This window comes from Arabidopsis lyrata (genome assembly GCF_000004255.2).
Source record: "Arabidopsis lyrata subsp. lyrata unplaced genomic scaffold ARALYscaffold_2, whole genome shotgun sequence".
NCBI lineage: Eukaryota > Viridiplantae > Streptophyta > Magnoliopsida > Brassicales > Brassicaceae > Arabidopsis > Arabidopsis lyrata.
Genome location: NW_003302554.1, coordinates 19,113,879 through 19,133,786, shown reverse-complemented (window position 1 = coordinate 19,133,786; position 19,908 = coordinate 19,113,879). Strand labels below are relative to the sequence as shown.

The 19,908-nt window shown below is 36.7% G+C and overlaps 8 protein-coding genes and 1 non-coding gene across 14 annotated transcripts; 4 read left to right on the top strand and 5 right to left on the bottom strand.

Annotated features, from left to right (window-relative positions):
- Positions 1-50: 50 nt before the first annotated feature.
- LOC9325369 (MAPK kinase substrate protein At1g80180) lies at positions 51-932 on the bottom strand. The gene has a single exon (XM_002887795.2). It carries the CDS (start codon positions 744-746, stop codon positions 333-335), a length of 414 nt encoding a protein of 137 aa, XP_002887841.1. The 5' UTR covers positions 747-932; the 3' UTR covers positions 51-332.
- A 1,637-nt stretch (positions 933-2,569) lies between these two features.
- Positions 2,570-4,889, top strand: LOC9323905 (probable DNA replication complex GINS protein PSF1). 4 transcript variants are annotated; one of them, XM_021035381.1, is made up of 7 exons: positions 2,578-2,834; positions 2,951-3,056; positions 3,307-3,374; positions 3,461-3,574; positions 3,657-3,828; positions 3,941-4,090; positions 4,642-4,889. In XM_021035381.1, exons 2-7 carry the CDS (start codon positions 2,982-2,984, stop codon positions 4,666-4,668), a joined length of 606 nt encoding a protein of 201 aa, XP_020891040.1. In that variant the 5' UTR covers positions 2,578-2,834; positions 2,951-2,981; the 3' UTR covers positions 4,669-4,889. The 4 variants fall into 4 exon arrangements, with proteins under 4 accessions (XP_020891038.1, XP_020891039.1, XP_020891037.1 ...); XM_021035379.1 differs by lacking the exon at positions 4,642-4,889 and having other exon boundaries at positions 2,570-2,833; positions 2,946-3,056; positions 3,941-4,621; XM_021035380.1 differs by lacking the exon at positions 4,642-4,889 and having other exon boundaries at positions 2,570-2,834; positions 2,920-3,056; positions 3,941-4,621.
- Positions 4,890-5,283: 394 nt separating this feature from the next.
- Positions 5,284-6,426, top strand: LOC110230978. The gene is made up of 3 exons (XM_021035377.1): positions 5,284-5,491; positions 5,684-5,906; positions 5,981-6,426. The coding sequence occupies exons 1-3, from the start codon at positions 5,304-5,306 to the stop codon at positions 6,266-6,268; spliced, it is 699 nt and encodes a 232-aa protein (XP_020891036.1). The 5' UTR covers positions 5,284-5,303; the 3' UTR covers positions 6,269-6,426.
- LOC9325368 lies at positions 6,411-9,078 on the bottom strand. The gene is given in 11 exon segments (XM_021035376.1): positions 6,411-6,757; positions 6,830-6,884; positions 6,956-7,036; positions 7,124-7,282; positions 7,367-7,536; positions 7,696-7,911; positions 8,016-8,101; positions 8,173-8,260; positions 8,396-8,505; positions 8,508-8,523; positions 8,739-9,078. Coding segments are annotated over 11 exon segments (1,215 nt in total). The 5' UTR covers positions 8,850-9,078; the 3' UTR covers positions 6,411-6,634.
- Positions 9,079-11,597: 2,519 nt separating this feature from the next.
- Positions 11,598-12,638, top strand: LOC9323904. The gene has a single exon (XM_002889258.2). It carries the CDS (start codon positions 11,753-11,755, stop codon positions 12,554-12,556), a length of 804 nt encoding a protein of 267 aa, XP_002889304.2. The 5' UTR covers positions 11,598-11,752; the 3' UTR covers positions 12,557-12,638.
- A 978-nt stretch (positions 12,639-13,616) lies between these two features.
- LOC9323903 (cytochrome c oxidase subunit 5b-2, mitochondrial) lies at positions 13,617-15,152 on the bottom strand. Of its 2 annotated transcripts, none has more exons than XM_002887793.2 (6): positions 14,881-15,152; positions 14,671-14,756; positions 14,382-14,432; positions 14,222-14,288; positions 14,046-14,125; positions 13,617-13,957 (listed from the first exon to the last, which is right to left on the bottom strand). In XM_002887793.2, exons 1-6 carry the CDS (start codon positions 15,053-15,055, stop codon positions 13,901-13,903), a joined length of 516 nt encoding a protein of 171 aa, XP_002887839.1. In that variant the 5' UTR covers positions 15,056-15,152; the 3' UTR covers positions 13,617-13,900. The 2 variants fall into 2 exon arrangements, with proteins under 2 accessions (XP_002887839.1, XP_020865850.1); XM_021010191.1 differs by having other exon boundaries at positions 14,671-14,753.
- Positions 15,153-15,447: 295 nt separating this feature from the next.
- Positions 15,448-17,151, bottom strand: LOC9325367. Its single transcript, XM_002887792.2, has 3 exons — positions 16,764-17,151; positions 16,180-16,677; positions 15,448-16,089 (listed from the first exon to the last, which is right to left on the bottom strand). The coding sequence occupies exons 1-3, from the start codon at positions 16,846-16,848 to the stop codon at positions 15,557-15,559; spliced, it is 1,116 nt and encodes a 371-aa protein (XP_002887838.1). The 5' UTR covers positions 16,849-17,151; the 3' UTR covers positions 15,448-15,556.
- Positions 17,152-18,155: 1,004 nt separating this feature from the next.
- TRNAW-CCA lies at positions 18,156-18,227 on the bottom strand. The gene has a single exon. It is a non-coding gene; the product is annotated as a tRNA-Trp (tRNA).
- A 72-nt stretch (positions 18,228-18,299) lies between these two features.
- Positions 18,300-19,720, top strand: LOC9325366. Of its 2 annotated transcripts, XM_002889257.2 has the most exons (5): positions 18,300-18,499; positions 18,652-18,733; positions 18,810-18,912; positions 19,045-19,234; positions 19,349-19,720. In XM_002889257.2, exons 2-5 carry the CDS (start codon positions 18,653-18,655, stop codon positions 19,386-19,388), a joined length of 414 nt encoding a protein of 137 aa, XP_002889303.1. In that variant the 5' UTR covers positions 18,300-18,499; position 18,652; the 3' UTR covers positions 19,389-19,720. The 2 variants fall into 2 exon arrangements, with proteins under 2 accessions (XP_002889303.1, XP_020865873.1); XM_021010214.1 differs by lacking the exon at positions 19,349-19,720 and having other exon boundaries at positions 18,593-18,733; positions 19,045-19,342.
- Positions 19,721-19,908: the final 188 nt, after the last annotated feature.

Here is a 19,908-nt window from a genome sequence, read left to right as displayed (position 1 = left end):
CCTTGGAAATATTTGGAATCTTCTCGAGAAAGAAAGAAAGAGAGATGGAATAAAAAGAAAACAAGACACTTAATATCAATATACATGGAAGTCTAAGATCAGTCGGCAAGAAAATCAAAATCAAACAAATATAAACATAGTCTGAGTTCAAACAAGTTTAAAATTAAACCACAAAAAAACACAGACAAAAACAGAAATAAAGAGATTCATTAGCAGCAGTATAAGTATATATATATATATATATATACTCTCTCTTTTTTATACTCTCTCTTTTTTGTTCTGTTTTCTCATATTTGTGTGTGTTCTTCTTTACTTTAGACTTTAGTTCATGCCTATCTGGATCTACGCTTCGTTGGCCTTTTCCTCTGATTAACCTTCTTCCCCGGCTGCTTCTTCCCAAAGGCTGAGCAACACCCAAACGCCGACAGTCTCGGCGACGGCGGGTCCACCGCCGGAGACACTCTCCCTGTGTTTCGATGGTGTCGTATGGCTCCTCCTCCGTTGGATCGACTCCTCTCCATACCACCGGCGCCTCCGTCAGTTCTTATAGGCTTGAGTCCGTCTCCGGCGATCTGCTCCTGTCCTTCCGATGTAATCAGCTTGGCCTGTTCGTCCTGTTGTAGAGTTTCGCCTTTCTGGTCGTTGGCCGCTTGTTGGCTTAGCTCGGCGATGAGACGATCGTCCCAGACTATACCCGAAGAGCCCTGTCGCCGGAAAGAGATGGTGGATCTCTGAAGACCCGCCATGGATGGCGCTAACTGTTCCTCCTCCGTTTTCTCTTTTATTTTTTACTCTTGTTTTCGTCGTTGTATGTATGTGTTGCTAAAAGTGGTTCATCATTGTGTTTCAGGCTAGTTCATTTCTTCCTCCTCTTTCTTATCTCTTTATAAGTTGTGTCTTTTCTAATTAACTTTTCTTTGTCGTCTTATTTTTTATATAGTTTTTTTTTTAATTATCTAACCAAATATAATGGCGATTATCGTGTTTAGATGCGTTATCATTGTATTTTATTTGTTACGTAGTTTAAACGGGAGAGGATACTCGGTCAAAGCAGCGGGTAATTATGGGAGTAGAAGAAACAAACAACGTTTTTGGGTGGTAGGTCTTGAAATTTCAATTATCCATTTTTTTAACACTAAAACTGGCCACTTATCTGCCAAAATGATGTTTATTTCAAAATTCACGCAAAAATCATGGTAGAGCATATAATTTATCAACCATAGTCCAATATGGTTTAGTTTTTCTTATATATTTCATAAGGAAATCTAGCATTTGTGACTCGTCGTTGTTCATGCTGTCGTTGCTCATGCTTGATTTGGTTAGTTCAAAGTTGAAACTTACAAGTTTTAGTAGATGACTGATTTTTCGAGATTTTTAAAAATAATAATCACACATAATTCGAACCTAATATTTCCTTAAATGGCTAAACTTTGAAAGGTGTGTATTATTTTATTTTGTAATATATCTTGTTACATGGCTTGCTTGAACATCCCATTTGTAATGTGGAGACAATAACCATTCTTTTTTTTTTTTTTTTTTTTGGGCAAAACACAATAACCATTCATGTGTCACTTTTTCATATGGACAACAAAATTTGCGTGGCCAAATCGTAACCCCCAATTAAATCTACACCGCAAATCTAATATACACATGCTTTCAAAATCTCGCTACAATTATGGAAGATTTTGAATTGATTCAAGCAGCTAAAAACGTACGCATGCGAACAAAACGGTTTTAGTTTTTTAAATTTCGATGATGGTCAGAAAGAGAAATCAAATTGTTGGAAAAAATAAGAGGCGGCTTATCCGCAAGTGTAGATTTGATGGAACACCAAATATTTTGTATCAATTTCATATGGTATTTTGGCAAAACCAACATGATCAACGGGGGTTTTTCTTTTGTTAATTGTCACTTGTCAGTCAGCTAAAGATATATATAAACAAAAAAAAAGAGTGACATGTATATATATGCGCACAATGTCAATCGCATCAGTACCAGTCAAATGGATCAGCCTTATCTTCAGAGTTCAGACCCAAAGATTACAATCCACTTTAAAAATTCAGAAACATGTACACGCATATAACTTCCAAATGTTTTTGAGAGGAATACAAAAACATGTTATTAATGCAATATAAAAATTCAGATTCTAGTGATTTTTTAGACGTTTAAATTTATTAAAAATAGAAGAATAGGGTACATTTACCAGTGACTTAAAAAAAATATAAATCCTAGTGATTTATGGTAGTGATATATACTTCCTCCGTTTCAGTTTAGCTGTCGTTTTAGGATTTAAATTTTGTTTCATAATAGTTGTCGTTTTAGGTTTTCAATGCAAATGTTTGGTGAAAATTCCAGTTTTATTCATACAATTTTAATGTTGTGGCCAATGAATTTTTTTTATAAAATATATTAATAAATGGTAAAACAGAAAATTAAATGTTTTTCTTAATTTATGTGAAAAAACTTTAAATGACAACTAAAACGAAACGGAGATAATATCACACTATTACATGGCACTCAAATTCAAAATCCGTATAGTACAAAAGGTTAAAAGACATAGAATCGATTTTTGTAAAATTTGAGTGGTTTCCTAATTCCCACAATGGTTTGACTGCGTTAGAAGGTCAAAGTAAAATCCAAAGGGAAAGAGACAAAAGAGAGGAAAGAAATGTTTGGCTCTAAGATCCCGCCAAAATTTTCACAGAACCCCTAAAAAAGATTGGAGTGTTGCCGCCATAGATTTATTTAGTCCACCATTTTCTTCTCTGGAATCCCATCGCCGCCGCGAGAATTGACATTGTGTTGGCTTGCAGATCCATCTCCGCAACCGTATGGTACGCTAAATTTAGATCTAGGTTTTTTTGTAATCATCCGTTGATTCACATATATAAAAGCCTAGTTTTTGGGCACGCACGCCAGATGTTTGATGAATTGCTGGAATAATCGATAGATGTCAAATTGAGCAAAACAAGTGAAGCAACATGTACGGGAGAAAAGGTTATCAGCTTATCAAAGATTTTGCCACCGGAGAGAAGGGTCAGCTCAAACCTTTTAACGTAAGTCTTCAAGCTCCGACCTTTATGACACCAACCAAATCTCCTCATTAATTTGATGAAATTTCGAGTCTCTGAATTTCTGTAATCTTACGTATATCAATCTAGCAAGTTTGGCCAGTGGGTATCGATGATAGCCCGACCGAATTGTTAGCTTTTCCAGAAATTTCCAGCCAATTCTGTAATTAGAAAGTACTATCTTTGATTTTCTATGAGGTGGATCACTTCTTTAACCTCTTGTATTTAATAACAGCGAAAACTCTTTGACGAGACAATCGAAGAGTGTGACCAGAATCACCATCTTATCCAGTCCTTGATAAGGTGGTATTTCTCCCTTTTTTACAAGATATACACTGGTCACAATACACTCACTTCTGATTCATTGAGGTTGATGTTTCCATTTTCAGGAAGATGCAGCAACAAGGTTTGGATGTTCAGAACAACAGAAACGCAGACCACTATGGAGCACTAATCCACCACCTTTCTTTGATCCGGAACAAGCGCTGCCTCATGGCTTATGTGTGAGAACCACTTTTGCTACCAATAACACTATATCTCGACACTCTGTTTGTTAAATTAGCTGCAATTGGTGTCGCCATGCAGGTACAACCGAGCAGAAATTGTGCGTGATTTGGCCTGGAGAGTCGGACTTGAACTTCTCGACCTTCCCTCTGAAATCCAAGAGAAGCTCACTACACTAGAGAAGGAGTACTTCAAGAACCATTCGGTAGCTCTAAAATCATACATGGGTAAAGTAGGAATCGAGTTGAATGTCGTAAGTCCTCTTTCCACCACCCTGGCTTTCGGATATCGTAACATTTGGTAATTGGATTTTTCTTATTTGGTGGACGGTAACAAGTAATCTCCTTTTGATCCATTTCTTTAAGGATATGGTGCCTCCTAAAGATCCTTATATCAAGGTCAGAATTTTGGATGATATTGATGAAGGAATCGTCCTGAGTGACAAAGCAACAAATTTTGCCCGTCATTCTATGCATTTCCTCAAACGAACTGATGCGGAACCGTACATTGCTCGGGTCAGTCTTTTTGTTTTTCCTTCCCTAAAACTAGAATGATCTAAAGCCCATAAACACCCGCTTTTTGTAATTGAGAAATTCGAAGAATGTATGCAAAAGCCTTGTTCAATTCGAGAGATGTAGATAGAACCTTGATCACAGCTTCACCTAGCAGGTTTAATAGATAAAAAGAAGACTGCTAAAGATAAATTATAACTGAAAAACGATACTATAGATTCTCTGAAAGATCTGAATAGTGATGCAAGTAGAAGTTTTAGGCTTAGAATTCAGTTTAAAAATGATGCATGAAGTGTAATGTGAAGAATTGAGTTTTGTCACATTTCTTGGTACCATCAAGATTACATAAGGGTGAAACATTTCATTTTTTTTTCCCACATTTCATAAACTGTGAGAGTATTGGTTTGTTTGGTGTCACATTTGATGTTTTACATAGTATGCCAAAGGTTGTTAATCAAATGCAGTATGATTCCATTGCCTAGTTTAAAAGGGGTCTCGTGTCCCATCCTTTGGATAAAGTGTTTCTAAATGTTGAGATCTGAATGGGATAACAGGGCCTAATGGAGGAGCTGACAGGTTGATTGATCTAATCAGAAGATGTGGTGAGCTCAGATTAATCAGGGTCGGGTCTGTGATAAAAGAATGTAAGCTTACTTAGCCTTGTATAATTGTAAGACAGGAACATGAAACCTCATACGCAAACTCTCATGTAACAATTATTTATTTTACAAAGTTACTTGTGTGGTGTATAACATCGCTAGCAATAAGGCAGTTTTGACAGCTCAAATAAACTTCTTTCCCATCTTTCAAGGCTTCAATACTCAGTCGTTTTGACAGCTCAAATAAATTTCTTGATGTTTCCATATAGTTTGATTTGATAAACATAGTCCTGACCCGTACGAGGTTCTGTATGTATGCGTTTTCGAATCCATAAACATAGGTAGATATTAATGACAAGTATAGAGACACAACATCGTGGTGAATGTTGGTTGCTACACATCTTGATGCAGAAAGGAAAGGAGAGATTCTTGCATTTTGTGACTTGCTTATATAAATTGTGTTCTTGCTCTCTCTTGCCTTTTTACGACCACTGAACTGCTTCTTCACTACATAATCACCATTGGATTCAAAACAAAATTTCCTCTTTTTTTATTTTACTTTTAATTTGTGTTGACCAGGAAAAAAAAGAGAGGATAAAACGTGGGGGTATTAATTAATGAATGGGAATGGGGATGTTCCACATACAGTACATATTTCTCTGAATAAAATTTTCCCTCTGCTACGAAATTTGTGTCATCGAAATCGAAAGCAAATGGATCTTTCGAAGAAGAAATGGGCTTCGATAATCTCCGTTATCGCTTCTTCTCTGTTTTCGTTCCTCATCGTCTTCCAGATTCCTCTTTTCTCTTTTCAGGTATCATTCTTCATTTCGATCTGATAATGGACACGCAGAAACCAATGCCACTAAAATTGATTGGAAAAATCCACCAAATTAGGGTTTCTTTCTCTGTTCAACAATGCAGGCAGGGGCGATATTGGGTTTTAGATTCTCGTATAAAGAGATTATTTGAATTGCTTGCGGTTTGTTTGTTTGTGCAGAGTAGCGTGCAGGAACAAGAGTTGTGAAACACCATTAGAGGTCGTATCCTCTGAGTTGATTGCTAGTGAATTGATTCCTTCTTCTCTTGTCAAGACTCTCCTTTTTCCTGGTGCCATTGCCAAGTCTCTTTTTGCTGGCTCCAAAATCCCCAGCTTCGACCAGTTGCTCCAGTTTTACAGTTTCGAGGACATGTACCGAACCGATATTCATCATCTTGAGGTTTGCTTCTTCCATTCTCTCCATCCATCTGGTTATACACTCCAACAATGTCAATGTACAATCTTCTGCTTCAGGTGTTTGCTGGCAGTTGTTTATGTCTACTTGGCGCTTTACTCAACCTGTTCAAACCCACAAGAATAACCTTCATTGGAACGCTTTTGATATCTTGGGGTCTTATCAGAGACATTCTTCTGCTCGACTCCGCTCACGATTGGATAAGCCCCCATAGAAACTCTGTTCGTGTCTACCCAACCCTCTTTCTCGCTTCACTTTCTGCATTTCTCTCCATGCGAAGCGACGTCAGGAAGATCATCAGATGTTGTACATCTATGCCCCTTTCCAAATCCTCTAAAGGAGACTAGGCTTCTGCTTCACTAACTTCTTAGATTCCATGACGTAGAAGAACTCACTTTTCCTCTAGCCAACACAGAAACTGTTATTTTCTGAGACAAAAAGCTGCTGTAACTTTACCATCAAATTTTCATCATGAATATGCAATCAAGGTTCACTTTTTCTTTTCCTCCTCATATTCATTATGAATTTGCTATACATATATTACAGCATCTCTTGGAAAAAGTTCATCTTCCATGAAAAAGAAAAAAACCAATAATGCTACAGATGGGTAAACTAACAACAGATGTCTGCCTATGATACAATCGTAAGAAAACAAATGCCCAAATAGAAACATACACAAAGAGGAAGGCATGCGCTTTTATTCGCAGATCTTTCTACGATCCTCTTCTGCTTCGGCTGCCAGAACCGTGAACCAGACGAGATGGTCCCCCGCTTGTCTCTGCTCCTTTGAGTTTCTGTGCTTCCAAAACCTCAGCTTCATGCATCAGCATTGCTAACTGCACAGCACACAACAGGTGTCAAACCCAACAAAAAAGCATCCATGAGAGAGCTTATGAGGAGACACATACCCGAATCTTGTTCTCCTTCAGCCTATCTTGAAGTGCGTTAATGGCAGGACTCAAGCTGCAAAAGCTTGAAGTTCATATAACGAATGGCAAAACCACGTATAAAATGTTTTAACACGCGCTACTAACCAGTATTCGATCAACTTGCACATGGAAGCCTGATATGTTGATGTGTTGTGAATGAAAGCAAGAGGATGAACTCTCCCGTCTCTAGAGAAGAAACAGAAGAAGCTTTTGCTCTAAAATATCTATGACTAGGATATGAATAACATGTATCAAAAAGATTTAATCGAAAACCTCATGCTTTGCTGCACAGATTGGTGGTACGCTGCTCGTTCCTCATCATAGAGTACTCGTTGCAGGCTTCTAAAAGATGCTAAAGGTGAATTCAGTTGAAGAAGGGATGAAGTCGGCAAAACATGAAGTGGGACTTCTTTTCTAACGTACTCCACACCACTGCACGTAAAACCCTTAGCTTAAGTAATTACGTAAATGCACGGTGCAGTGTTCATAAGCCCAAAAGTGCATGTTGAGAAATACCTGGTTTCTAAATTTGAACGGAGCATCGCCTCTTGCATACTTTCAGACATGTCCATCGAGTCAATTTCGATAGCTGTGCTGTAGTTTCCACTTGTTCCATCTCTTCCGGTGCTGTTGGCCTCAGCATTGTTGACAAAGAAAGCCCCAAAATCTAAAACCCGTCCTCCACCCTACTCAGCCACACACACATACATATCAGCCAACGGTTCAGTCAAAAATACCATGATTGTCTTAAGAATTTGAAAAATGAGTTGTATTATGCACAAATTAAAATTTGACAACTTTGAACTAAGCTCGAGTAAAATGCTATAGCTTTTGGAAAAAGAGACCTTAGATCCGGAAGTTGTAGCTGTATCACTTGTGTCTAGCTCGGGATTGTCTCCCCGAGCAGAAGAGGATCTCTGGTATATCGAGTCCGAAGAACTAAATGACGATTCTAAATCGATGACAGAGTCTTTATTTGCAAGTACCAGGCTGACTGGTTTAGGAATACTATTCGGCTTTCCATCAGAAGACTGGAAAGCAATAACTTGGATTCTACCAACCTGGAAACATCAACTAAGCCAATTCAGCAATGTGTCCAAGCTGAGAAGAACTAGTCTTGAAAAGTTTCAACTTCCTAAACCACTCATAGGAAATACTAACTAACCTTGTTAGCATCTTCACTAAAACAGGAGACTATGAGGCCAATAAAACCAGAATCTAAAAGCTGATACATAGCTTGTGTCCGAACATCTGCAGCAGAAAGAGGACATAAATAGGAGGAACAAGATAAAAACATGCAAAGTTACAATGATGAAACATACCGACATGGGAAGGAAGAACGGTAATATGAGGATGGGAGTGGTACCATCCAATCACCCGTGTAGTTTTGCCCGTTGATATCGTCATTCTGTGTCAGAGGTTAGTGAAGGAAGACTTGGTTGTTTTAAAGCAAAACCATATTCTAAAAGAGAAAAGAAGAAGCACCACCACAGATAGACCACCATCAATCTGAAAATAGCAACTTTATAAAAAAAGGAAGGATATATCAGCCTGAGCAGAAGCAGCAGCCAATTGTTCAGGATTGGTTTCAACTCGATCCTTCTGCCGATCAGACCGTGACTGAGGCGATGCTCCCCAGATCATAGCTGTGGCACTTCGCCGTTCTTTGAGTGCTATTCAATTTCCAAAACCACAACGAAGAGTTTATACATACATAGAATAAACACAACAAGATTTGAAACTCAGTGATTGTCTGGGAATTAAATTGTTCAAGCCTTATATACCATAAAAAACAGAGATTACAGAGAGATAGATTCAATCAAAACCAAGAGAACGATGAAACATTCGCTGTAGAGTAAAAGACTCTCAAGGAAGAAATCAGAATTACCTCGATGTCGCCGAGAAGGAGACCCATGATCTCTTCGGTCTCGGTGGATAATGCGTGAGTGAGGCAAGTCAACCAGACATCCTCGGACATATTAACGCATGTCAGAGACATTATTACTTCTTCGGAAGAGATCTTTAAACTTTGTATCGAGAATTCGATTTGATTTTGCCTCTTTAGATTTATCGGACAAAACTGTGGGTAAAGAGGAAGAAAGAATCGTACATTAATAAGTACTAGTTATGCTTGGAACTTGTAATGTAGCAGAGTACCGATCGCGCTATCTGATACGCTTGGGTGTACGGTGTTCCGCATTCACTCCTCAAATCTGGACCGTACATATTCTAAGTCTTTGACCATAATCATTCTTGTCCTTTGTTATTTTCTTTCATAAAAACACACAAAAAAAAAAAAAAAAAACATTTGGGCTCGATTATAATAAGCTTCAATTTAGAGGGATTTCATCCTACAAAAAAAAAAAATTTAGAGGGATTTCTTTTGGGAAAAATGTCATTAAAATCTCTAACTTATTCAAAAAGTTGATTTAAATCCTCAACTCACGACGAAACAAAATAAATATCAAACTTATGTTAACTTTCCAAATAAATATCAAACTTATGTTGACTTTCCAAATAAAAACCAAATTTTCATTGACTTGGCCATATTAGGCATGACGTTAAGTGAGTTAACAGACAATGTTAACGAGATTAATTTTCTGTTAACATACCCGCTAATTAAAAATGACAGTATTGTTGAACTATAATCAAATCTCATCTAAGTCATATAACCTAAAGTCGTATTCATATAAGTTAGTTGTTTACGTAAGAGTCACGAATGTACGTACGTATAGTTGTGTTTGTTCGTAAAGTTGTGTCTTTTCGATTAACACATGTACGTACACGTTGTTTCGTGTTGTATAAGTAGATCGAGTCAAACTCAATAACATCATTGTGTGTAATACATTTTATCTTATCAATAAAGATCAAGTTTCTTCATAAAACGAATTATCGATGCTCGTTATGTTGTAACTAATAACAAATCATATTAGGCCTCGCAATGGGCTTTTCAGTTGTTTGTTTATAATTCTTTTCTACTTATATTTTTCTTATTTTTTCTTATGTTTTTTTTAATCTTAATTTTCATTCGTACTGTTGCACTATATAAAGTTAAGTGACAAAAAATGTATTTATCTTTAGTAATTAAAATTTTGATTAGTGTCAGTGTCATATTATTTTAAGGCCAACTAAAATCTATTTATATGTATTATCTTTAACTATCTTAAATTAAAATCAAATTAAGTAAAATTTATGTCTTTAGTAATTAGTTATCTTCATTTTGACTAGTGGCGGCGCTGGATAATCTAAATTTTAATTAAGTAAATCTGTAAGTTTTTGTTTTTTAGTTATATATTATCTTAATTTTGACAAGTGTCAATAGTGTACTATGTACATTTAAATTAAGTAAAATATATGTATTCATGTAATTTATTATCTAATTATTTTGACTAGTGTCAACACCATATCATCTAAATTTAAGTAAAATTTATGTGTCTTTAATAATTTGTTATGTTTATTGACTAGTGGTGGCACAATGTTATCTAACTATTATTTTTAGTTTTAGTAGTATGCTAACTTAATTTTTAGTTTTACATTTATGTTAAATAAAATTCATTTGTCTTTAGAAATTAACTTCCTAATAATTTGACTAGTAATCTAGATTTAAGTAAAAAAATCATTTGTCTTTAGTAATTTATTATTTTCAACTTGACAAGTGGCGGCGCATAATATCTAATTTAAATTAAATAAAACCCATACACCTACAATAATTAGTTATCTAAATTAAACCAAGAAGATGTATATTTATTAATTTATTATCTAATAAAATTGACTGGTGTCGGCGCCGCATTATCTGAAATAAGTAAAGTAATGAAATTAGTTTATAAAAACATATTAAAGATGAGATAGTATTTCTAGATTTACTTCTTTAATTCATACAAAAGTAATTAAAAAGTGATATTTGTCTTAATTCTTTATTTCTGCCTAGTTTGTATAGAATGGTTGTCTTATAAGTTTTTGTGTTTTTTACCTTTAAACTTAAGACATAAACAAAGTTGTGAATTCTTTTTTTTTTTTGCATTGAATTGTTGTATTTACTTGTTGAAGTTCTCTTTTACTAAAGAAAGGGAACTCAATTTTTTATTTTTAAAAAAAAAGAAAATTATGTTTTCTTTGTTAAAGAAAATCGAAAAAGTGGAATAGAAAATAGGGGTATTTTTGTCAAATTAGACAGACGAAGGACATATGGGTAGCTTATAAAAAGCCATAGAATTCACACAAACATGCATTCAACATCAAACTTTCAATTTTCATCAAGACCAAATTTCATCGTTTTCATTTTTCTCTAAAATTTAAGTATTAATCTAGTCAAGGTATATTATTTTATCCCTTATGTCCAGTCCTTGATTGGATTATTTTCCTCGATTTCTCATATCAACTTCATATTGATCTCACTGATCTGATCTGTTAAAATTTTAGACAGCTTCTTTGAAAAAGTAGCCAATACAAGCTATTTTGCATAGCCAAAAAACTTTCTTATACATAAAGATCCAAAACTCTTGCGATTTTGAGAATAGCTTTCGTTCTCATATATTGGAGGAAAAATGTTTTAAACCATGATTTAGTGACCAGATGCACAATAAAGATACCACGTGATCTAGTTTTGTCCACTTTGTGGTTTAAGACTTAAGAGGTCCATTTCTTTTAATTATCTAGTTAATCGTGTAGCGCTTTTGTAGGTTTGATTATAAATATATGGTCATTGGTTACTAGTAATCGTTCGTGGTATGATCTTTGAGTGTGAATAAATTATTGATTTCACTAATCTCGTTAATGAAATGATAAAAATTTCACATTTGTTGATGATAAATGGATAGTTTAATTATGCTTTCACGATCATGTGCATCCAACTATGTTTTATTTGGTTTTATGAAATTTGATTTCTAACTTAAATATTGATGAATGTTGTATTTAGTCAAGTTTCAAATCATTTTAGCAGGAAAGATGTGTAAAGAAAGACGTATAATGTGTGAGTCAAGCAACAAGATCAGAGTATCGCCATACCCGCTTCGATCTACTAGGACCAACAAACTCAAAGCAATTGAGTCACCTATTGAGACAGAATGGGAGGATGTGAGGTGTGTGATCTGCATGGAACCGCCCCACGATGCTGTTCTTTTGACATGCTCTTCCTCCCTCAATGGATGTCGTCCTTACATGTGCGGCACGAGTGTTCGTCATTCCAACTGTTTCAAACAGTTTAGCAGAAACAACAGAAAAAAGCACTCAAACACTAAGACCTTACATTGCCCTCTATGTAGAGGAGAAGTGTTTGAGACGAAAAAGGCGGCGAAGACTACAAGAAGATTCATGAATGCTAAACCGAGGTCTTGCCCTGTGGATGACTGTGAATTTTCTGCCACGTATTCTCACCTTAATAAGCACTTGAAAACTGAGCATCGGGGTATTGTCCCGACAAAGGTCGATCCACAAAGGCAATGTAGGTGGGAAATGATGGAAAGACATGCTGAATATGTTAATCTCATGACTGCCGCTGGGATTCCACATATGTCTGAGGTTGTGCATCATCAACTTCCGAACAATCATCATCTACCAATGTTTCATGTGAACTTTAATGGAACCCTGCAAAATTTGATTGGTCCGAGTAATGTAAGTAACGGATTTAGTCTCGTCAACCACGCCTCACTTTTCATACCCACACTACAGTTTCGACCAATGGACATGTATCGTGGTAGGAATCCATGAAGAATCCTAAATTCTTTATTGAAAAACCAAAATTATGATTATGTTCAAAGTTCTAATGTCTTAATATTTTTCCGTTTGGATATATAATGTTTAAAATTTAGTAATTTGGATTAGTAATGTTTAAAATTCAGTATGTTGGTTGTTTATATATCAAGTTATCAACTTATCGTATTCTTCCAACGCTTTTTTAATAATATATCTTGACGAATTTTTTTATAAAGAAAAACTATTATAAAGAATACACCAACTATTTTGGTATACACCATCATCTTATCGTATAGTATCCTATATATTAGGTCAAATTATTAAAATACAGAGAATAAAAATCCTATATATTAGGTCAAATTATTAAAATATTTTGTAAATTTTTTTTTTATGTATGACTCCAATTTGATCTTAGAAAATTTTAAGAATTTTGTAGGTCTTTTAAAAGAGTTTTATAGATTTTTTCAGAAAACAATTTAAGAAAATTTTAAGAATTCAAATAACTTTGGTTTGTCCTCAGATTTTTCAAAAAGAATATTTGTTTTATTATAACTAGCGGACATTACTTTTGCCAAGAGTTGTTAAATATTCTTTTTGAAAATTAATGTATTGTGTAATAGAAGATAATACTGAGTGCAATATTACATTTAGACATGTAAATTTTCAAAAAATTTATATCTTAGTGTAATAACTAGACCGTATATTTTTTAATGGAATTTTCAGTTTTATTTATATGCTAATCCACTCCTAATTTCACTGGAACAAGCCAAAGTGCATAAAATTAATTTCGTTATTATTTGTCACCTTTAAATTATTTTGTATGATAACATCTGTTAAATTATTTTTGTTTTCTGTAAACATAAGTAGAATTAAATAAGATTTAACAATTTTCGTTTTTTTCGGTTTTTTTTTTTGGTAAAGAAGAACATATTTCGTTTTTTGTTTGTATTTGTAATGTCAGAAATTTGGTCAACGCTGGTCAATACATGTTTTACTGGACTCTGATGGCATTTTTGATAGGTCACTACCCAATTTGAAATTTGGCATGTATGGTCATGTATTTTAGTATACATTGTGCAGCTAACTATCTTTTTTCCTCAATTTTAATTTGAAAATTACATAGAAAAACACATCGTTCGAAGAGCATAAGGAGAAAGAACGAAGGTAGCATCTCAATTATTTGGCAAAAATGGCGACGAGAGCCTGAAGATGGACCATCCTATTTTCGTCGGTTTAAGGCAATCGCTGAAGCAATTGGTAGAGCACTGAGGGTGAACTTAAAAAAAAAAAAAGAACAAGACGAGGCTTCACATTTCAGAAGCCATACTCTTTTTTATTACAATAGATTGTTTCCTTGGATCAGTGATGGTCATCACCATGTCCGTCAGGAGGTCCTCCAGGGCCAACCACTTCAAGCTGTTACCAAATCGTTTTGCGTTAATCAGTTGACCAATGCCATAGCATTTACTGTGTACAAAAAAGAAAAACTATGGTAATGGCTAACCTTAAAGTACTGTGTACACACAGGGCATTCAAAATGCTTGCCTTTCTCCAACCAAAACCAGACAACATCATGCTCATCCTCTGTAGTTCACAAGAGAATGAAAACCATCATATCTCCTTTGGTCTAAAAGTACAACATATCATGATGCACACATTGAAAACAAAATAAAGAGCTACCTCCTTCACCTCCAGGGCAACCAACTATTCTCATGTCGTAGTAGGATTTGACTACAGCAGGAGCTTCCTATAGATCAGAAAACATAACATTGAGACAAGAATCCAGAGAGCTTTGCTTATTATTATATCCAATATAGTCTGTCCTTTCAATGACACAAACCTTTGTTCCAAAAGGCCCCTCGGGAAAGTCTATATCGTCCAGCTTTCTTCCCTGTCAAAGGGAATAGCAATCAGAATCAAATCAACTGCTCTCTGATGATAGATCCAAAAGGTAAATCCTACATATTATATCTTCAACCACACGCTCTAAAGCAAAAAAGAATGCTGTTTAGCTAATCTCTCTGTTCATCTTGCTTAATAACTCAAGAACTCAACAACCAGTCAGTCTCCCTAAGTTACATTTCAATATCATCTGTGTGAACCCAAATAAGGATTAGGCAGAGAAGTACCTCCAATTCGGCTTCTAGTTCCTCTTTCTCGTGACCAGTTGCTATCGGCATCACATCTTCAACACGCCTCTTCACAGCAGTATCTGCTGGAATAATAAACACAAATCAACCCCATCGTCATTTTTTTTTTATCTACCTTCCAGAAACCAAAACACAAACTACAGATAACCAGGTTTCACAACGACGATTAAACGGTATCCGTTCAATTACCTGCAGTGGAGCCGATTTGACGAGAGAAAACCGAGGAATATGCGGGAATGGAGGATGCACGAGTCGAGAGAGAAAGGTGAGTGGTCTCCACAACGGCGTGTCTACACGACGGAGCCGCGCAGGACCAACCGGCGGAGATGGATTTAAGATGCGATGAAACGATTCTCCTCCACATAATGGTGACGATTCTTCGGTAAAATTAGGTTTATCGTTCCGCTCTCAGATGATTCTCAGTCTCCGACTACCTCCTTCAACGGAAATGAAGATTGAACAAGACTTCGACTTTTTTACGTGGGCCTTCTGGGCCTGGATCAGCGACTTGGCTCGTGCCACTTGTTGACCCATCATCGTATATTCGAAACTAACACAAAAATCAAATTATAACAAGATTTTATTTGGAACGAATAGAATATTTAACTATTGTATAAAGTAAAAACTTCATTCTGAGATTTAAAATAAATTTTTTTTTCCTAAATACTAAATCTTTTAAAATAAACTTTCTAGAATTAATAATGCATATATCATAGGCTAATAAAGTTGAAACGATGATTAATAAATTTTGTGGGATTAGATCGTAAAAATTACATTTTTATTATGTAAATCAGTGCTCGAAACATAAATTACAATTAAACATTATTGTAGTATATTCAACGGAATGAGTCAACGACCCCAACTTTCATCCTCGGAGTTTCCGAACCGCCACCAGCCTGACGTCATCGATCACCGGACCACATAGCGAGCCAGAGTGATCACTCTTCATATGATAAAACGTGCTCAAGAAAGTGACACGTGTCCTGGCCGATACCGCCTTGAACACAAGCCTCCCACGTCTAAACCCGCCTTTCCCTTTAGACGCGTAATCCACCATGACCTTGCCTTGTCCAGCGAACGCCTCCACTGTCATCGGTCCCTCACAACCGTCTCTGGCGTCTCCGACGCTGAACGTGAGGGCGTAGAATTTGTTCAGTGACGTCCTTACAATCTGAGAAATGGCGCTCTCTTTGCCTCCAACAAGCTCAATGGCTCGGTGTCCTTCGGGGACAGCGAAGTGTGCTTTGTCTACGTACTTAACGGCCTTGAGAGACTCGATCATCCAACCGGGCAATGGGCTGTTATCGTCCTCGATGAACGGTGGGATCAGTACTCCCGATTTTGCCGTGGGGAACACGTAAGGTCCTTCTTCGAAGTTCCCATTCTTTATCAGATTGTCTGCAAACAGAAACAACCATTTCATTGACCGGATTCGGTTTACTCTAAAAGAGTAAAAGATATGAATTTGATCGGTTCTGGTTTACTTACATCCAGAGAATCTGGGAGGGAACAAAGCCTTGATAGCCACGGCGTCGATCAACGGTCCACAAGCCGGGTGCTCTTCAACACCCGGGTTATGGAACCGGATATGGATTTCGGGGCCACCAGCTTTAAAAGCCCATGCGTATGAGTCCCAACCATCACTGCCGTACATTGTCTGGATAGGGATCACACCTGACTCGTGTGTCACGGAGATATTGAGTTTCTCGTCTTGAGCACATGTTCTAGCGGCGCTGAACGTGATTGAGTACAGACGGCCGGGTAAGACGGAGATTTTCTGGGAGATCGAGGCTTCGTTGCCTAAGCGAACGGCGGAGGAACCCTGCGGTACGACCAAGACCATGTCGTCTTGTTTCTGACCGGATTTGATGTACTCCACAAAACCGGTTATGTCCCAGTTTGGTACGGCGGTTCGTTCCTTAACCACGGATCCTTTCAATTGGGAGGGTTTAGGACCCAACTCGAAGTTACCGTTTGGTAATAAACCTGAATGAAACCAAAAACATTAAGGAATGTTAATTTATAATCTCGGATTTGAGTTGAAATGAGCTTTAACTAGAGTTATAAATTACCATCGCGGATTGGGGCCGATACGACGACATTCGAAGAAACGAAGAGGAGGGCTACGAGGAGTGCTGCTTCTTGGTAATGGTACATTGTGACTTCGTTGGGTGATGATAGGTGAAGATCAGATGGAGAGTATAGTACTATCCAAAGGGCTTTTATGAGTTTGAGATTAGAAGAAGAACACTGGTTTTGAAGAAAACCACGGGAATGCCACTGGAAGCATCCTGGTTTCTTGTTGTCGGGTGGCACGCAGACACAAACAGCTAGCTCAGGAACATTGACTTCATGATAAGGAATTCCATTTCTTCAATGCATTGTTTTAAAGTTGCCTTCACAACCACCATTATATTAAACTATTCAAACGTAAATTGCGTATGCCTATCTAAGATATTCACATTTTCATGAGTATTAAAACATTTTTTAGCTTTTCATAAAACATTTTTGGGGAGTATATGCACGAGTAAACGCCAAAAGTAGTTTTTAAAAAAAGTTTATGATATGGAAAAAGTACACACTAACTGTTATAATATACGTTAACACTAATGCAAACAATTAACAAACAATGGAAATCTAAAATATCTACAGTGATTTTATTTTTATTGTTTTATCACCTCTCAACTGTAGTGCCATGTTTGGAAAATCAAAGAAAAGTATATTTGAGATGTCTAAAAGATTAGTCATTTAACGCCATGCAACGAAACTCAACTCTAATTAATAAAAATTATGATTTTCGTATATAATGCGACAACCCAAAGCTATTGGCGGGGCCGCAGGGTGCTGTTTTTGGAATAAATCAACAAACTTAAAAATGAATCAATATGGTAATGATTAATGTAAATATTGATCACATTAGGATGAACACGTGCAGGGGTAGGTTGTTTTCTGGTGCAGGCACGACTGCCGACTTTACCGCATTACAAGTTTCGATCAATATTTCTAATGTCCAAATTAACATGTCAACAACCATTATCATAAATCCAAACTCTTCCCAACAATTTAAATTATATATATCTGTTTTAAATTGTTAGGGATGTGAGATATATTTCCAAAATAAATTATGTTGCGATGACGAGTATGTATTGGGGGTTTGACCATATATATCACAACAGCAAAATATGCGAATTACAGTATATTGTAGCGCGAAGAGGCATAGCTAGTAGAGGGAGGGGACATTAAAAATCATTAGTTATATATATATATATACGTCAACATATAACGACTATCAGACTATGGACCTGGGAGAGAGATCACGTGCGAGAAGGCTGGAAAGATTAATTCGCCTTAATTTCAAAGCAAAGTATCTCTCTATCGATAACTGTTTTGATGTCTATCTCTAGAGGTTAGAAAAAGAGAAGATAAAAAAAAAAGAATATATATGAGGATATAGTTCGGGGTTTTGAACCCGCCGTGAATCGAACTCGCAACCTTCCGATCTGGAGTCAGACGCGCTACCATTGCGCCACGGATCCTCGGTGATTATATTCCTTCGTATAATGAGTTATAGTAACAAGTAATGAATGATAACAACAAAACCCCTCTCGCTTCTAATTTTACCGGCGGAGCAAATTAGGGTTTGTCGTTTGCATCGCTCTCGTCTCGTCTCCCACAGACAGATGTCTCGAATCTTTGTTCGTCTACCATGAAGGCCTTAATTGCAATAGATTGCTCGTGAGAGATAGATTGGCCTTTATCGTCTACCGCTTAATTTCTCCGCCGGACTCTGTTTGATTCGTGACCCCAGGTATTATTGTATTTATGGTTTGATTGATGCTCTTATGTCTTGTTGTTAGCTTAGGTTTTACCTTGAGCCATTTATTTCTACGCTTCTCTTCAGTAGAAAGAAGGGTCTACTTGTTTTAAGCTGTGAATCTTGGAAACTTGCTCTTCTCTTAGGATGGAGGAATTAAGCCAACTCTTGAAGAACAATAGAACGGACGACCTCACTTGGTTTTGCTCTCTCTCTGAATCTGAACTGGTAAAGTCTCCTTCTTTCGTCACTCAAGCAAACATTATTCGATGAATTACCGATATCCGCCCAATTTGTTTTGCAGGATTTGCTCATCAGCTTAAAGAAGCTAGCCATTCAACGCGCCAAAATAAGTGGTCACCAAGAACTAGCTGACAAATTTGATCTCAAGTTGCTCCGAGCTCTCGGTTCTCTTCTAACTTCCGAGACTTTGTTTTTTATAAATGTTGCACAATCATGAAAATTATTATTGTCTTTATTAGACATCATGATTTTTCTGTCAATCGTTGACCATATGAAAAAGGTATGTTATTCTGCAGGGCTTGTGCTAATGGAGTACGTGAGAAAAAGGGTACAAGATGATACTTGTCTTGCCCCAAGTGTTGTTCATCAACTCATGCTTTTGGATAACTGCAATTTGTTGAAAACGCATGAAGATGATACTGTAGACATGGAGGAGATTCTTACTCAGATATGCGAAAACAAATCAAAAAAGAAAGCACGGAAAAGGTTGGTACGGGAGTCTAAACAGTTAGCGGAAAGACCCTAGTGTATTTGATGCTAGATATTTATGCTTTCCAAGGAGGCGGTAGAAGCTAGCTGTTGCAATGGATAACGGAAAAGGTTGGTACGGGAGTCTAAACAGTTAGCGGAAAGACCCTAGTGTATTTGATGCTAGATATTTATGCTTTCCAAGGAGGCGGTAGAAGCTAGCTGTTGCAATGGATGGGGAGCTCCGACTGCTTTAAAATGAACAGCAGCATGAGTACAAGAAGATGGAGTTGGCCAAGAATGCTCGGTGTTTGGTCATTCTTCTTGATGCACGGTGGTTGCAACTGTAAATGTTTGTAATTTTGATTGAGGATGGTGTCCTTACTTGTGATTTCCTTCGAGTAGTTGATATAGCAAAATTAGATACTTTGTGGTCTGTGGCCAAAATTTTGAAAAGTTGTATTAGTGTATGGTTAATATTTAACCAAAGAGATCATTTCTTGATTTGAATGGCAAAGTTGCTTGGTTTGGAGACTAACGAGTATCCCGCTTCCTTGGTCATCTCTCACGTGTCATTTTGTCAGGGGGTGATCATGAAGTAGTATTCTAAAAGGATGGGGTCACTCGTGAATAGTACTGAGTATAAGTCCTTAAAGTGCAAAAATAGTCAAGGAAGAAAGTTCTTTTACAAA

Excerpts from the sequence above, each read along its gene's own strand:
- LOC9325369 (XM_002887795.2), bottom strand. The coding sequence starts at position 746 with ATGGCGGGTCTTCAGAGATCCACCATCTCTTTCCGGCGACAGGGCTCT.
- LOC9323905 (XM_021035379.1), top strand. The coding sequence starts at position 2,982 with ATGTACGGGAGAAAAGGTTATCAGCTTATCAAAGATTTTGCCACCGGA. Across the intron at positions 3,057-3,306 it reads GTCAGCTCAAACCTTTTAAC|CGAAAACTCTTTGACGAGAC; the intron begins GTAAGTCTTCAA and ends ATTTAATAACAG. Across the intron at positions 3,575-3,656 it reads CGCTGCCTCATGGCTTATGT|GTACAACCGAGCAGAAATTG; the intron begins GTGAGAACCACT and ends GTCGCCATGCAG.
- LOC110230978 (XM_021035377.1), top strand. The coding sequence starts at position 5,304 with ATGAATGGGAATGGGGATGTTCCACATACAGTACATATTTCTCTGAAT. Across the intron at positions 5,492-5,683 it reads GTCTTCCAGATTCCTCTTTT|CAGAGTAGCGTGCAGGAACA; the intron begins CTCTTTTCAGGT and ends TGTTTGTTTGTG. Across the intron at positions 5,907-5,980 it reads CCGATATTCATCATCTTGAG|GTGTTTGCTGGCAGTTGTTT; the intron begins GTTTGCTTCTTC and ends CTTCTGCTTCAG.
- LOC9323904 (XM_002889258.2), top strand. The coding sequence starts at position 11,753 with ATGTTGTATTTAGTCAAGTTTCAAATCATTTTAGCAGGAAAGATGTGT.
- LOC9323903 (XM_002887793.2), bottom strand. The coding sequence starts at position 15,055 with ATGTGGAGGAGAATCGTTTCATCGCATCTTAAATCCATCTCCGCCGGT. Across the intron at positions 14,433-14,670 it reads AACTAGAAGCCGAATTGGAG|GGAAGAAAGCTGGACGATAT; the intron begins GTACTTCTCTGC and ends TCCCTTTGACAG. Across the intron at positions 13,958-14,045 it reads TGTGTACACAGTACTTTAAG|CTTGAAGTGGTTGGCCCTGG; the intron begins GTTAGCCATTAC and ends ATTTGGTAACAG.
- LOC9325367 (XM_002887792.2), bottom strand. The coding sequence starts at position 16,848 with ATGTACCATTACCAAGAAGCAGCACTCCTCGTAGCCCTCCTCTTCGTT. Across the intron at positions 16,678-16,763 it reads ATCGGCCCCAATCCGCGATG|GTTTATTACCAAACGGTAAC; the intron begins GTAATTTATAAC and ends GGTTTCATTCAG. Across the intron at positions 16,090-16,179 it reads CCCTCCCAGATTCTCTGGAT|ACAATCTGATAAAGAATGGG; the intron begins GTAAGTAAACCA and ends TTCTGTTTGCAG.
- LOC9325366 (XM_002889257.2), top strand. The coding sequence starts at position 18,653 with ATGGAGGAATTAAGCCAACTCTTGAAGAACAATAGAACGGACGACCTC. Across the intron at positions 18,913-19,044 it reads CAAGTTGCTCCGAGCTCTCG|GGCTTGTGCTAATGGAGTAC; the intron begins GTTCTCTTCTAA and ends GTTATTCTGCAG. Across the intron at positions 19,235-19,348 it reads AAAAAGAAAGCACGGAAAAG|GTTGGTACGGGAGTCTAAAC; the intron begins GTTGGTACGGGA and ends ATAACGGAAAAG.